The 16,784-nt window shown below is 44.0% G+C and overlaps 1 protein-coding gene across 1 annotated transcript in view; it reads right to left on the reverse strand.

The window, feature by feature from the left end:
* Positions 1 to 918: 918 nt before the first annotated feature.
* Positions 919 to 16,784, reverse strand: part of LOC306830241 (carnitine O-acetyltransferase-like) — a 31,775-nt gene continuing 15,909 nt past the window's right edge. The window contains exons 4-14 of the mRNA XM_079353608.1: positions 14,971 to 15,024; positions 12,754 to 12,910; positions 11,679 to 11,853; positions 10,720 to 10,898; positions 7,227 to 7,327; positions 6,977 to 7,102; positions 6,664 to 6,786; positions 5,866 to 6,001; positions 4,858 to 4,920; positions 4,448 to 4,585; positions 919 to 1,286 (exon numbers count right to left, since the gene is read on the reverse strand). Of these exons, the coding sequence (XP_079209734.1) occupies positions 1,059 to 1,286; positions 4,448 to 4,585; positions 4,858 to 4,920; positions 5,866 to 6,001; positions 6,664 to 6,786; positions 6,977 to 7,102; positions 7,227 to 7,327; positions 10,720 to 10,898; positions 11,679 to 11,853; positions 12,754 to 12,910; positions 14,971 to 15,024 (1,480 nt within the window). The 3' untranslated portion in view covers positions 919 to 1,058. The remainder of the gene's footprint in view (positions 1,287 to 4,447; positions 4,586 to 4,857; positions 4,921 to 5,865; positions 6,002 to 6,663; positions 6,787 to 6,976; positions 7,103 to 7,226; positions 7,328 to 10,719; positions 10,899 to 11,678; positions 11,854 to 12,753; positions 12,911 to 14,970; positions 15,025 to 16,784) is intronic.

The following is a 16,784-nucleotide window of genomic DNA, read 5'->3' on the forward strand; positions in this document are numbered from 1 at the left end:
GTATTTAAACTGTCTGTTCCTTGCTTTTGCACTGAGCTCAGGAAAAGAGTGTGAAGTTTTGCTGTGAGTCCCGGTATGACAGGAGCCTTTCTGTGTGTAGAATGCATGTTCTCCCAGTGCTTGTGTGGATTTGCCTCCAGGTATTCCGGCTTCCTCCCACACTCCAAAGAAATGCTCGTCAGGTTAATGGGTGACTCTTAATTGCCCACAGGTGTGAATTTGTGAGGAGGAGTAGTAGTGTCATAACCTGGCTCAAGAGCCATGACAAATACCATCCACGACCACAGTTTGACTTGTAAACAACAACCATTTATTTGTGCACCGCCAACAACGACCCTGCGCAAACAAAACAGGCAACTTCTGTCAACGTGCGTGTAGGAGAGAAAGAGCGAGATCCACCCAGGGGTCAGCCTTTTATGCCCTGAGAGCAACTGGCCCAGGTGCTCCAGATTGGACCCGTCAATACTTCTGACAATGGGGAGACAGAAACAGCTAATAGTGTGTATCTTTTATACACTACAGCAGTGACCGTCACATTAGTCACTCTTTTTTAACATGTATTGTGATAAAGTTTAGTGTATACTTAATGCTGACTGAGTCATGAGCAATGATCTGAGTTCCGCTTCTGGAGCAACATCGCTCATGCATGTAAGTGAGGGGCGTGGCTTTTAAAGGAGCCACAGAGGGGAGGGGGAGGGTGGCAGATGGAAGGAAATTCATATTTCAAAGTCATTCTAGTTTTTAAAAATAACCAACCCTGTCTTTAAGATTCTTTTGGGACCATTTTGCCTTCATGAGATAGGACAGCTGAAGAGAGGCAGGTAATGTTGGGAGGAGAGTGTGGGAGGATGATTTGTAGCAAAGGGCAGAGGTTGGGTGTGTACCCAAGGCTACTACAATCTCTATACATGGGTCTGAAGTGTTTGCCGATCAGTAATATTTTTTTTTACATTTGTTTGTGACAAATTAACTGTCACGTGTAATGATTCACATGTTTGCAGTTTATAAGCAAGTAATCTGAAATGTAACTTTTAAAACATGGCTGAAACATGACTGAATTATTGTCCCAGTTTGGCTCTTTGTTCAAACAGGTTCCTCATGTCCAACAAGGCGTCTTCCACAGCTTGGATCAACTCTGCTGAATTCCTTTCTCTTTCGGTCTCAGAATTTTCAAAACAGGACATTACAAACTCCATGTGATCGTTCATAATACCGTAGTTGAAGTCGTACAGTCCCGGGTCTTCAGGGCTAGAACATGGGGCTATGCCATGACTGGCCACTGTTACCTTTTGAAAAAGCAAACAACAAGTTGTTGCATCATTAAGAGCTTTAACACATGCTCAACAAAGGAATATGTAAAAATTGTTATATAGGGCCCAAACCCCGACCTCGGAGCAAGACAATTAAAACCCTAGGGATTATTATTCTTATTTTTTCTTTGTCCAAATTAAACACATTTTTGGGGGCCCGAACATGCATCAAAACCCATCAAATAACACACCAAGCATACGGAGTGTCTATTTGAATGAACTCCTCAGAGGGTGTTTATCCGAACAACACCAAATTTGGTCAGTGTTACCTTGACCCCTTGAACATTCAAAGTAATGGGCTGTGCTATTTCACAATAAAGGGCATGGTCTTGGTGTGAGTTCAATCTTATTTTTGGCAAATAGCAAATAATTGAAATGGTTATATCCCGGTTTTCAGTGGTACATCATTTCCAAAATATTAATTCATGATAGAAGGCCCGGTCTGAAAGTAATCATGTGTATTTTTCTCTGTTACAGTCACAGCGCCACCTGTTGACAACAGGAAGTTACTGCTTTTAAATGACTAGCTGCCACGATAAGGTAGCAGTTCAGGGGGGAGGAACTGCTGGAGAGTTTGAGCACCCGATTGATCCTAGGAGCTATGTTGTCGGGGGCTTTATGCCCCCAGCAGGGTCACCCAAGGCAAACAGGTCCTAGGTGACAGGTCAGACTAAAAGCAGTTCATAAACCCCTATGACGGACATTAGAACAAGGACCGAGACATCACCCAGCATGGCGGATCTGGGGCCCCACCCTGGAGCCAGGCCTGGGGTTAGGGCCCAAAGGAAAGCGCCTGGTGGCTGGGCCTTTGCCCATGGGGCCCGGCCAGGTTCAGCCCGAAAACCCATTCCGTAGGGAATGGGTGCAATGTTGATCAGGCGGCAGTCGACGGTGGGGTCCTCGACAAGGCGATCCCCAGACGCAGCTTCTGGCGTTTGGGACGTGGAATGTCACCTCACTGCGGGGGAAGGAGCCTGAGCTTGTCCAGGAGGTTGAGAGGTACCGGCTAGATATAGTCGGACTCACCTCCACACACTGTTTGGGCTTCGGAACCCAGCTCCTCGAGAGGGGCTGGACTCTTCACTTCTCTGGAGTTGTCTGCGGTGACAGGCAGCGGGCTGGTGTGGACTTGCTCATAGCCCCACAGCTCAACCACCAGGTGTTGGAGTTCACCCAGGTGAACGAGAGGGTCGCGTCCCTACACCTTCGGGTAGGGGACAGGTCTCTCACTGTCGTCTCGGCCTACGGCCCGAACGTGTGGGTCTGCTGGGAACATCTGGCTGAACCCTCTGTTAGCAAGGTCTTCAAATCCCACCTCCGAACTTTTCAGGGAGGCTGGGGACATTGAGTCCGAGTGGACCATGTTCTCCACCTCCATTGTCAAAGCAGCTGCTCTGAGCTGTGGTAGCAGGGTCTCTGGTGCCTGTCGTGGCGGCAATCCCCGAACCCGGTGGTGAACACTGGAAGTAAGGGAGGCCGTCAAGCTGAAGAAGGAGTCCTATCGGGCGTTGTTAGCGCATAGGACTCCGGAGGCAGCTGACGGGTACCGGCAGGCTAGGTGTTCCGCAGCCCAGGCGGTCATGGAGGCAAAAACTCGGGACTATCTTAAGTCTCTGAATGTGCAGGGTCTGTCATGGTTGACACGTCTCTGTAACATCGCGTGGAGGTCGGGGACAGTGCCTCTGGACTCTCTTTTCAAGAAGGGGGATCGGAGGGCGTGTTCCAACTACCAGGGGAATCACACTCCTCAGCCTCCCTGGGAAAGTCTATTCCAGGGTACTGGAGAGAAGGATCCGGCTGTTAGTCGAACCTCGGATCCAAGAGGAACAATGCGGTTTTTGTCCTGGTCGCGGAACATTGGACCAGCTCTACACTCTCCGGCGGGTGCTTGAGGGTTCATGGGAGTTCACCCAAGCAGTCCACATGTGCTTTGTGGATCTGGAGAAGGCGTTTGACTGTGTCCCTCGCGGCACCCTGTGGGGGGTGCTCCGAGAGTATGGGGTTCGAGGCGCCTTTGCTAAGGGCGGTCCGGTCCTCGAACGACTGGGGCAGGAGTCTGGTTCTCATTGCCGGGAGTAAGTCAGACCTGTTCCCGGTGCCCGTTGCCCTCCGGCAGGGCTGCCCTTTGTCACCGGTTCTGTTCATTACTTTTATGGACAGAATTTCTAAGCGCAGCCAGGGGCCGGAGGGGGTCCGGTTTGGGGACCAGAGGATCTCGTCTCTGCTTTTTGCTTGACAGACGGATCGGTGCGGCGTCCACAGTCATGTGGTCGTTTTATCCGTCGAGGTGAAGAAGGAGCTAAGCCAAAAGGCGAATCTCTCAATTTACTGATCGATCTTCGTTCCTACCCTCACCTATGGTCATGAGCTTTGGGTCATGACCGAAATAACAAGATCGCTGATACAAGCGGCCGAAATGGACTTCCTCTGTAGGTTGGCTGGGCGCACCCTTAGAGATATTTTGAGGAGCTTGGTCACCAGGGAGGAGCTCGAAGTAGAGCCGCTACTCCTTCACATCGAGAGGAATCAGCTGAGGTAGTTCGGGCATCTGGTCCCCCTGGTTGCCTCCCTAGGGAGGGACTATGTCTCTCGGCCTGCTTGGGATTGCCTCGGGGTCCCACTGGAAGAGCTGGAGGAGGTGTCTGGGGTGACGGAAGTCTCTGCTTAGACTGCTGCCCCCGCGACCCGGCCCCGAATAAACGGCAAAAAATGGATTGCTGGATAGTTGCCATTTCGTCAAAGTTGCTGCTATCCCCTATGAAAATTGTGAATCATCCTAAGGCCTTTGCAATATGACTTTAATAAGCTCAAATGCTGTGATCATGGCGATGAATGTAACTATTTATATTCTGGGTCTGCTTCTAACCAAATTAATATAACAACTGTGAACTTGAACCACAGTGTCCCCCACTGCAAGGAGTAAGTACTAACTTCCATGCAATATGTCTGTTTTTCTTCAAAATTCACAAATGATGACAGTAATGACCCGATCACATCCATCCAAAACATGCACTAAAGTTCCCTACTGGTAGGAAAACCTTATTAAACTGCCCCTTGGCTGGTTAAAACATGATAAAGTGCCCTCTTGTTTGGATAAAAGCTAGCAGATTATAAATCTAGTTAAAACTCGTTCTTACCTGACCAACTAAAAAGTTGAAGTCGAAAGCTTTTTCATAGCAGACATCAGTGAAGATTTCAGGAGTGGGGATTTTTTTCTCTTCAGCATGCATTTCCAGACCAAAAAGATGTCCATAGGCCGCTTGTCCATCATGTGCCTGAAAGGCAGAGACAAGGTGTGTTACTACTATTGCATGTAGACTTTTACGGTCTTGTAGAGTTTCCTTATGTACAAAGTTTTTTTTAAAGCAGCAATATGCAACTAAACAGTTTTGGTGCTCTTTGGTCTACCTGGAACGTCACTGTCGCAAAACGGTTCCCTTCTGAGACAACATGCATTTGTTGATAAGCAGAGAGCGATGAAAACAAAGAAAGAAAGTAGATAGATAGATAGATAGATAAAAGTTAAAAGATTTTATGTTGAACTCACTGTGATAATTTCCTTTTTCAGAACTTTTAGAGCTTTCTCCAACAGATCAAGTTTCTCTGAGGTCTGTTGAAACACGGAGACATTTTTATCTCAGACTGTGTAAATAATGTGTAAACTTTAAACATCCATAAATTCAATGTACCTTTATGCACTCTCTGTTAATACCCATGACATCTGTAGAGTAGCCTGACCTTCAACTTAAAGGTCACATATTTACCTATTCACATATTTACCGTGACTCTTCTTCGTGATTCTGTCTCTAGTCTGTCTACAAACCCCCCAATGATGAAAAAAGTCTCTCCGCTTTTAGTCTGCTCCACTTTTCTATGTGTGCTCCAACAGCCTGTTTGGAGATGTTCCCTTCATGACATCACAAAGGGCAGTAGCCCCTCCCACAGGTGGGTGACACTCCCACAGCTAGGCGTTTGTTCTGCCCTCTGAGTCCTTCTCACCGTAAACAATAGGACATGGAGCCAGAAAGCAACGAGTACACCCGAGCCCTTCCAGAGAGGGGGCGTGGTCAGACACAGCTCATTTACATATTTAAAGCTACAGACACAGAAACAGCCTGTTCTGAGCAGGGCTGAAATAGAGGTGTTTATAGACATGATCAAATACAGGATCAGGGTGGATTTACAACAAAAAAACTTCACAGTCTTGTCTTTGGGGAGCTCTAAAACTTATTTAATCTGGTTGAAAGGGAGGTTAAAAAGTGAGCTTTACAACTGAAACCACAGAAAATTCGACACCACAATAAACCTCAAGCAAACGTTGACTGAAGATGAAACAAAAGTTGAAAGATTCCCATTAAAATAAGTTTTAGGTCTAAAAATGTGTCAAACAAAATCTGATGTTTGATATCAGATCACATAAACATGGACGATCATTACATGCAAGTTACATAAAGACAGAGATAACGATCACTGTAGCCATAACTGCCATCCAAAATGAATTTCATCAGAGATAAATAACTGTAGAGCTACATTTAAATTTTGCTTTTCATCACACCTGTATGTTGGAGTCATCAAAGGCTTTGACAAAGGCGGCAGAGGCTCCTGAAGTTGAGTTGACAACACCTATACGTCCCTCTCTGAACATTTGCAGAGTAACAGGTTCAAGAGTAAGAGCGAGCCGTTTGTGTGTCCTGAAGGGAGAAGAGAATTATTTTAAACAAAAAATATAATGTTGTCAGAGTTCACTGACTTCATGGTTTTCTCTCCAGTATAATGTAGATAATAATAATCTTTGTCGCCATCAGCACTCATATATTTATGTTTGCGTCTGTGACATAGACTGTAAATATGAAAGGAGTGACGCCACCCATCTGTTCCTGCAGGGGGCTTCGAAGACTTATCAGCAGCTGCACCAAGAGGAACATTTTTGTCTCAGCCTAACTTACAGTGTACCACACGACAGCTGGAGCTGAGGAAGGTTTTAAATTCTCTTGAGAAACGGTTATATCATGGCCACCTGCCTAACTATGAATAACATCTATCATTCATGAAATCATAACTAATTTACTAACTAACTAATTTAAAAAGAAAGAGAAAAAAAAGCCTTCCTCATTCGCTGCATTTTTTTTAAGACTGGAGGTTACCACTTCAAATGTGAATTTCTCCTTAACTCTGGTAAAGCAAGAGGTTAAACAACTAAGCAATGCTCCACTAAAATAACAAAATAACTAAATCAATATGCAGAGCTTTTTACTGGCCTTTAGTGATGTAGTTTAGTCCCTTGGATATCCTACATGGGACTGTGTAGGGACAGATTGACAGTCAGTGAATCTGTGACTTGTCAGCCTCTCACCTGAAGTACGCCAGCTGTGCCGCCATCTGCACAAAACCATCAGGACTTGTCTTCAGAGACTTCAGGAGGTTTTTACCAAAGTGCTTGAACACTTTGGTCTTCACATCAAGACCTCTGGCCAACCTGTCGGCATGAAAACACTTCTGGAGTGAGATCTGCAGACAGTAGATCTGTGAGCTAATTTAAGTTTAAATGTCATTTAATGTCATTTAAACTCGTTTAAGAATGTAAGTTTCATGTAGCAGTTTCACCTAACATCAATGGCAATCAGAAATGATTACATCAGTTTTTGTTTTGTATTTTTGTCTCTCACATGTCCATGTGCTGTTTGGCCTCCTCGATCTCCTTCTTGATCTCAGGTGTGATGTTAAACTTCAGTTTCTGAGGATGAGGTAAATCTATGACAGGAGACCCAATCCTCTTTGGCTTTTCTTCTTTCCTACGCAGCAGAGTTCAGAGACAGACAGCTAAAGTCACAGAGAACTTACAGCAGACATAATTGGAGAAACCTGTTATTTTTTCATTTATTTAAAGGTGAGCTTTTGAACTCTTTCTTTACTTACATGAGATTTACGATACGTTCTGCAATGTCCACGAATACTATTCCATCAAGCACTGCATGAGCACCTTGAATTGCATTAACACCGTCCACTCCGATAATGACCTGTTCAAAATAAGCAGAGCTGATATAGTTAGATATAGTTACGAGCTACCTTAACATGTAGTATGACTCAGTATTATACTACTCAGTAGTATAACTCGCTGGGAAAGACGCTATTTATTGCTCCAAAGTGGAATACTTCTTACCTTGATTTAATATTTTTACAAGATGGGGTCATGAAACCATACCAATGAAGGAGATTAATAAAATACTTTTATACATCAAACATGACCCAAACCATAGTCTTGACTGAATTCCTCAATCACCTTGTTTAACTTCAGCCTGTAATATCAATCACTCTCACTCTGGACTCGCTGACTGCTGACAGGTCAATCAGTGGAGAAGTGCGGGACAGACTAAACCATTCTGTGCATTGAGAAGAGGGGAGAACGGCCTCTGAGAGAGACTCCATACTTCCTTGAATGGTTAGGAATTATGAATGGTTGTTGTTGGGGGTTTTTTATTCAGACAATTTTACTATCTTGTCTGCAGTTATAACTTAGGGAAAAAAAGCTTGATATTTTTTAGAACTGATTAAGGGCCAGTCAGACTAAGCTTTTCGGCCAAGTCCTTAGCCCTTGGTCATCTCAGGCATATCAGTTTTGTCAAATTCTGGATACAAAGTTCAATCCTGGTGTACATATTATTCTACGTCTTGCTCTTATATTGTGTACATTTTTGGTGCTGTTCTACTTTGTATTCCATGCTATATTTTCTTGTTACTAACATTGTGCGTGTGTGTGTGTGTGTGTGTGTGTGTGTGTGTTTGATGTCCTGCTGCTGTAACGCCATAATTTCCCAGCTTGGGATCAATAAAGTAAATCGATCTAACAATCAATCTGTCCGTCTGTCCATCCGTCCCTCCCTCCATTCATCCATATACCTATCTCACAACAACCTTACCAATACCGATATGCATCAGTCTCACACTTAGCCCAGCTACATTTAAATTGGACTCTTTTGAGGGCAATAATCAGCTTGGGCTGAACTACACCTGAGACGAAACCCCCACCTTGAGCTTAACTCTGCCATGCAGTCTGTTCATCCTTCCAGACCAGCTTAAAGACGTCTTTCTCTATCATAATCAGTACCTCAACATACAGTGGGTACAAAAAGTATTCAGACCCCTTTCAATTTTTCACATTTTGTTTAATTGCAGCCATTTGCTAAAATCCAAAAAGTTGATTTTATTTCTCATTAATGTACACTCAGTACCCTATCTTGACAGGAAAAAAACTGAAATGTACAAATTTTAGCAAACATTAAATAAGAAAATCTGAAATATCACATGGTCATAAGTATTCAGACTCTTTGCTGTGACGCTCATATTTAACTCACATGATGTCCATTTCTTCTGATCCTCCTTGAGATGGTTCTGCTCCTTCATTGGAGTCCAGATGTGTTTATTTTAAGTGATTGGACTTGATTAGGAAAGGCACACACCTGTCTATATAAGACCTTACAGCTCACAGTGCATTTCAGAGCAAATGAGAATCATGAGGTCGAAGGAACTACCCAAGGAGCCCAGAGACAGAATTGTGGCAGCACAGATCTGACCAAGGTTACAAAAGAATTTCTGCAGCACTCACGGTTACTAAGAGCACAATGGCCTCCATAATCCTTAAATGGAAGAAGTCTGAGACGACCAGAACTCTTCCTAGACCTGGCTGTCCAGCCAAACTGAGCAATCATGGTAGAAGAGCCTTGGTGGGAGAGTTAAAGAAGAACCCAAAGCTCACTGTGGCTGAGCTCCAGAGATGCAGCAGGGAGAAAGTTCAACAAAGTCAACTATCTCTGCAGCCCTCCACCAGTCGGGGCTTTATGGCAGAGTGGCCCGACGGAAGCCTCTCCTCAGTACAAGACATGAAAGCCTGCATAGAGTTTGGCAAAAAAACACCTGAAGGACTCCCAGACTATTACAAAGAAGATTCTCTGATCTGATGAGACCAAGATGGAACTTTTTGGTGTTAATTCTAAGCTGTATGTGAGGAGAAAACCAGGCACTGCTCATCACATGCCCAATACAATCCTCACAGTGAAACATGGTGGTGGCAGCATCATGCTGTGGGGGTGTTTTTAAGCTGCATGGACAGGACGACTGGTTGATGGTAAGATGAATGCGGCCAAGTACAGAGATATCCTAGAAGAAAACCTCTTCCAGAGTGTTCAGGACCTCAGACTGGGCCGAAGGTTCACCTTCCAACAAGACAATGACCCGAAGCACACAGCTAAAATAACAAAGGAGGGGCTTCAGAACAACTCTGTGACCATTCTTGACTGGACCAGCCAGAGCCCTGACCTAAACCCAACTGAGCATCTCTGGAGAGACCTGAAAATGGCTGTCCACCAACATTCACCATCCAACCTGACAGAACTGGAGAGGATCTGCAAGAAGAATGGCCGAGGATCCTCAAATACAGGTGTCAAAAACATGTTGCATCATTCCCAAGAAGACTGATGGCTGCACTAGCCCAAAAGGGTGTTTCTACTAAATACTGAGCAAAGGGTCTGAATACTTATGAACATGTGATATTTCAGTTTTTTTATATTTCTACATTTCTATTTTTTTCTGACAAGATGGGGTGCTGAGTGTACATTAATGAGAAATTAAAAAAAAAACACTTTTTGAAATTTTAGCAAATGGCTGCAATGAAACAAAGAGTGAAAAATTTAAAGGGGTCTGAATACGTTCCGTACCCACTGTATATTATCATCATTCATACGATCTAGCATTAAATATTGTATCTTAAACATCTATGGTTGTGGCGTTCCCTGCTAGTGAACTGATGCATGAAAATGCATTCCCTCAGCCTGATGAAGAAGAGGGAGAAACAAATCAACATATGGCTGTGGTAGCAGGAGATCGAAACCCTGATCTTTCAGTTGAAGAAGGCCAACTCTGCCACGGAGCCCAAAAAATCCACTGAAAGAACTTACTACTGCTTTACAACTGATTAGAACTATCAAGAGCAGCTGTCAGTGTTGTGAAACTGTGCTTTGCCCCTGCACTGCCTGTCAGCACTTGTGCTGGATGTGACTTAAAGCTGTTCTTTTGCAATTCCTGAAATTGTTTTATTCCTCTCTCGGACTTTGCTTGTGTTGTTCTTACTCTCTGATGTACCACGCTCTGGACAAAAGCATGAATGAAATGTAAAACCATCCTTAAAAAAATCATTCTAAAAGTTTTATTAAATGTAAAATGATATATTTAACTGAGCAGTTGGGGTACTGCTGCGCTTCAATGACCGTCTAATATGCAGAGTGAAAGTTGATTATTTTGTGTGTTCGTTCATCTTTCTAACTCGTCCCCTAAATTTCAGGAACAGACTGTAGACTTTAAAACAGGTTTATGGTTGTCTGCGGTGCAATATGTTTTGTGTATGCGTGTATCGGACCTGTAAATTCTTGTCGAACCAGCGGTTAGCACTGTTCCAGCTGCTTCCATCTCCATGCAGCATCTGCGTCATTCCTTCAATGCAATGACTGTAGTCAGTTGCAGGGGGCGTCGGTCCGTCCAGACAAATGGTGCAGATGCTGCTCTGAATAGCGAGCAAGGACTGTCTGTTGGTTTCATCTAAATACATGAAAACAAACAGGTTTCACATCACATGGTTTTGTTGTGTTGTGTCTTGTAGTGTTGCCATATTGTGTTGTTTTGTTAATGTGTTATGTTTCTTTATTTTGTTGTTGCATCTGGTCTTTTTGTGTTGTAATATTGTGTTGGGTTTTGTTATTATTTTGTCTTGCTCTCAATTATCACTAAATTGTCATTCTCACATGTCCGCCGTTCTTGACTCCCTTCAAAATACAAAATCCAGTTTCTGACAAACAAAGCATTGCATGACCTCCCAGCTACATTTCTGAATGCGTACCACATCCCACCCCTCGTCTACTCAGATGATTTAATCTTGGCCTTCTTCCCATCCTGCACTCTAATTATTAAAAGGTGCTTGTGCCTTTGCTGTTATAGCCCACACTCTTTAGAATCAACAGCCACACACCTTTAAATCTTTTGACATTTTCAGAAGCAACTAAAAACTCAGCTGTACAGACAAACCTTCTTGTAACCCCTAATCCCTTTATTGTGCCTTTCCTTTGTTTGTGCATGTGTTTTCTTGGTCTTAACCTTGCGTTGTTTGAGGTTGTGATTTATTTACAGTCTCTTCTTTGGTCATGTTGTTGTGTGGTATTGTGTTGTTTCAATCCAACTTTATTTGATTAAGCACTTTAAAACAACCACAGCTGACCAAAGGGCTGGACATAAAATATCACAATAAATTAAATGATTTTAGATTGTTAGAATGTAGCTATCAGTTTAGATTAGTTTGTTAGCTGTAAGCAAATATTTCGTCACCTTTAATGAGGTCCTCATAAACTCTTCCCCAGATGTTTCGGTGTTGAGTGGTCATGATGCCGACAGGTTCCTGGTCCGGCTGCACTGAAGAGTTATAAATTCTCTCCAGCTGAACACAGAGCTCGTCCCCACTTAGCTGAGTTCCGTCACTGTGGTACACATCCATCGTGAAGAACTGGAACCACACACACACAAAATCAATCTCAATCAATCAATGTAAGCCGGATGACGATAGCCGCTATTAAATAGCGTCATATGATAGCAGCTAACCGCTAACAGCTAACCACTAACTAGTAAATTCAACAAAATAAATCCAACGCTGGGGTCACTGGTGGGGCAGCGGCAGTGCGCGCGATTCCATGTATTGAGGCTCAGTCCTCGCGCGGGCGGCCCGGGTTCGCGTCCGGCCTGTGGCCCATCTCCCGCATGTCTCTCCCTGATTTCTGACTCTGTCCACTTTCCTCCCTCTATAATAAAGGCATAAAGGTCAAAAATAAATCTTAAAAAAAAAAAAAAAAAAAAAATCCAATGCTGGAAGACATCCAGCAGTTCATCTACTCTGTCCCTGACATGTGACTCTTTATGACAAGAACTCATCCAGCTTTGTTTCAGAGAAGGCTGTGTGCGGCAAGGAGAAATACACACGTAAACAATCAGCTGTGTTACAGTCAATGTTTAAACACGGTGGAGTTTTGTTTGCCAACGTAACACGGGAAGTGACGATTCTTTCAACCAATCAGCAGACTGCAGTGTTTAGCTCCACCTTTTCGGGTCGGCTCCACATTCTTGGCACCCCAACAGAAGGGTCCCAAAAAGTGGGACCGTATGGATCGGTTATTTGGGAATCTTTCCTGGGATTAGTCTATGGAAACGCCGCAAAATGCGTGCTGGACAGAGATGAACCGAGCCGAACCGCTCGGTGGAAACGGGGATAAAGTCAAGATGTGACCATTCTCTTTTGGAGAATCAGTCGATACACTTTTTTTTTACATGCTTCATAACTGTTTTAGTATCAATGTAATTTGGAGCTTTCGCTTTATAAAGAATGTCATTAAATGAGACAGGTGTTTCTCACCTGATTGTTGTGAACCACGCTCATGTGTATGGGGGGGTTGGGGTTTTTGAAGCAGAACAGCAGAGAATCAACTTCCGGATGTGGGATCCTGCTTGATGACAGCAACTGTTCATACTGTGTCAGACACATCGCTTGTTTGGAAGGAAGAAGTGTACCCCTGCAAAACATTCAGTCCATCAATGTCCTGTGCTGTTAAAAAATAACACTTCATGATTATTTAATGAGAGGCGGCGAGCTGGTGTGGGCTTGCTTATAGCCCCACAGCTCAGTTGCCATTTGTTGGAGTGTACCCTGGTGAACCAGAGGGTCGCGTCCCTACGTGTTAGTGTCAGATAGATAGTGCTCTGACTGGGGACGCCATTGATCTACTGGGGGACTTCAACGCTCATGTGGGCAAAAACAGTGATACTTGGAGGGAGGTGATGAACGGCTTCCCCGAGCAAAATCCAAGCGGTGTTCTGTTATTGGACTTTTGTGGCAGTCACAATTTTTCCATAAAGAACACCATGTTCGAGCACAGGGATGTCCATAAGTGCACGTGGCATCAGGACACCCTAGTCCGGAGGTCAATAATAGAAGTCAGAAGTAAGGGAGGCTGTCAAGCTGAAAAAGGAGCAAGCTAGCTCATAGGACTCCTGAGGCAACTGATGGGTACTGGCAGGCCAGGTAGGCCAGGCAGGCAAATACTCAGGGAGCTGGGAGGAGATCGGGGCAGCCATGGAGGAGGACTTTTGGACAGCCTTGAGGAAATTCTGGCAAACCGTCCATTACCTCAGGAGGGGAAAGCAGTGCTTTACCAACACTGTTTTGAGTGGAGATGGGAAGTTGCTGACCTCAACTGGGGATGTAATTGGACGGTGGAAGGAAAACTTTAGGATCTCCTCAATCCCACTATCACGTCTTCCACTGAGGAAGCAGAAGTTGAGTTCTCAGAGGAAGACTCGTCCATCACCCAAGCCAAAGTCACCAAGGTGGTTGGCAAGCTCTTTGGTGGCAAGGCTCTGGGGGTGGATGAGATTTGCCCTGAGTATCTTAAGTCTCTAGATGTGTAGGTGCTGTCATGGTTGACACGTCTCTGTCACATTCACGTGGGGGTCAGGGACAGTGCCTCTGGTCTGGCAGACTGGGGTGGTGGTCCCTCTTTTCAAGAAGAGGGATCCTCACACTCCTCAGCCTCCCTGGGAAAGTCTATTCCAGGGCACTGGTGAGGAGGATCCGGCCATTACTCGAACCTTGAATCCAAGAGCAACAATGCGTTTTTTGTCCCGGCAGAGGAACACTGGACCAGCTCTACACTCTTGATCGGGTGCTTGAGGGTTCATGAGAGTTCATGGGAGGTCGCCCAACCCCAGTTTAGATATGCTTTGTGGATCTGGAGAAGGTGTTCGACAGTGTTGCATTGCCGGCAGTAAGTCAGACCTGTTTCCGGTGTGTGTTGGCCTTCAGCAGGGCTGCCGGTTGTCACCGGTTCTGTTCATAACATTTATGGACAGAATTTCTAGGTGCAGCCAGGGGCCGGAGTGGGTCCAGTTTAGGGACCACAGAATCTCGTCTCTGCTTTTTGCAGATGATGTTGTCCTGTTGGCTCTATCGAACCTGGACCTCCAGCGTGCACTGGGTATGGTTCACTGCCGAGTGTGAGGTAGCTGGGATGAGGATCAGCACCTCTAAAACTGAGGCCATGGTTCTTGACCAAAAAAAGGTGGTTTACCTTCTTCGGGTTGGTGGGGAGTCCTTGCCTCAGGTGGAGGAGTTTAAGTATCTCGGGGTCTTATTTACAAGTGGGGGGAGGATGGACCATGCGATTGACAGACGGATCGGTGCGGCGCCTGCAGTCATGTGGTCGCTGTATTGGTCTGTCATGGTGAGGAAGGAGCTAAGCTGAAAGGCGAGGCTCTCGATTTACCGGTCAATCTTAATTCCTACCCTCACCTATGGTCATGAGCTTTGTGTCATGACTGAGAGAACGAGAGCCTGGATACAAGCGGCTGAAATGGGCTTCCTCCATAGGGTGGCTGGGCGCACCCTTAGAGATAGGGTGAGGAGCTTGGCCATCAATAAGCGGCAGATAATGGATGGATGGGTTATTAAACGAGCTGTTGTTTTTCTCACTTCAAATTGATCCAAGGACATCTCATTTTACTATCAGTGTGAAGTCAGCAAACATGACAGTGTAACACATTTACTGAGGTTTTTAATAAAATATTATAAACTCACATTTCAACTTTCTGCTTATAGTCCAAGACAGCCGAGATGACATCAGCAGCACACCTGAGCAGCAGAGAGCATGTTTTAATCTTAGCATTATTAATCATTATTATTGTTATTATTGATCATAATTATGATGCATTAGTCTTGTTTGTTATTGTCAAATTTACAAAATAATACCAGAGAATTATTATTATCAGAGGCTGAGCGTCAGTACCCTGTGGTTTCTCTTTTACTACTTAAAGTTTTCACATATGCATTCATCGATCCATTATCTGTATCTCTTTTTTCCTGGTCTTCTAAAGGTCTATTTAAATTTGGACAAATGTTCAGAGATCACTGACTAACTGAGAATATAATCTGATATAATCCTCAACTATAATATGAAACCTCCTTCATTCTCACTCCTCTCATATGTACCTGTTAGTTTGTTTGTTTGTTTGTTTGTTTGTTTGTTTGGGGGAACATTAAAGGCAGGGTTCTAAAACGAACATGATTTTGAAAAAAAAACATTCCCTCAGTGCTCCGTCTTCACCCACCACCTTACCTCCCGGCAGAGCTCCCTCAAAAGCCATGTCCCTGTTGGGACCAGCCATGTACTGGACAGAGGATTCAGGCCTGTACCCCTTTTGAGAAGCCTGACTACAGTTATTATTAGGGAAGTTATTAGGGAAGTAAAAGGGATATCTACATGTGAGAGGAAGGGGAGCCCTAATTCTCTGTCTTCTCATTGGAGAGGACCTAAGGTGGATCCAAATGGGGTCACCCCGGGCTTTAGAAGCTTAAGTCTCCCATTGTTCCTTCTCTTCATGTGTGGGACATCAGAGGACACAAATCTACTCCTCCCTGCTGCTCTGTAAGTCTTCACATGCTGAATTCAAGCATTGGAGGATTCAGCTGACTAACTCCACAGCATATTTTTAAGAGTTGTGGGCACAATTAGAAAACTTTCTTTTAGCTTCTTAGACGTCATTGAACGCAACTGGACAGGTTGCGCTTTTGCTTTGCTTGTTTATTTTTGATAGTACGAATTTCTGTGTATTGGTTCAGTTTGGGTACACTCTGTAGAAATGATCTTGATGTCAGCAGACTACAATCTATTCTGAGTAACTATGACCATACTTGAAGAAACGTAAATCATATGTAATGTCTCTGAAGTAAAATGTACTGACTCAGCTCGGTGTAATGAGAGATTGAGTAAAGGTGATATGATTCTCCATACCATGTGTAGAGGAATCTAAAGCTGGAAGGAATGTGTTGCGTATGTTGTGAACTGTATTTAACGGATGCACAGAGATCATTAAACTTGTCTGTTCTACAGTTGACACAAAGTCTCAGTATTTTCTGTCGGAGCCCCAGTTGGGTTATACCGTCTTCTATCATCCAGTCTGTTTTAGAGATTTAGCATTAGGGACATTTGGTTAAACCCTTAAAATTTTTAATCAAGTTTTTTCCATTCAAACTGCAGATCGACTTCCTGTTCAAGTTTTGTGCGTACACAATTGTGAATGAATGAATGAAATTTAATTTTGAAGATGAGCATCAGTAATAAAGCATATTTCACAAATCTTTAAACAGAAAATAAGGAAATTAAAGGTTGCTGCATGTTCAAAAAAGGAGAAGGAAGAAGCTTATGTTTACCTTCCCCTTTTTCACATCTAACTTTGACATGGCTACTGTTTACTCTGCCAAGGTCCTATCATTTCTCCAAAATGAGAAAAGCTTAATCATTGGAGGTAATTAGTTCAGGAAAGACAGATACAATACATAAAAAACTAAAAATATTTGCAAAAGGACAGAAAGCAGACTTTATGGCGAATCAA

The sequence above is a fragment of the Symphodus melops genome, assembly GCF_947650265.1.
Source record: "Symphodus melops genome assembly, chromosome: 1".
Lineage (NCBI taxonomy): Eukaryota > Metazoa > Chordata > Actinopteri > Labriformes > Labridae > Symphodus > Symphodus melops.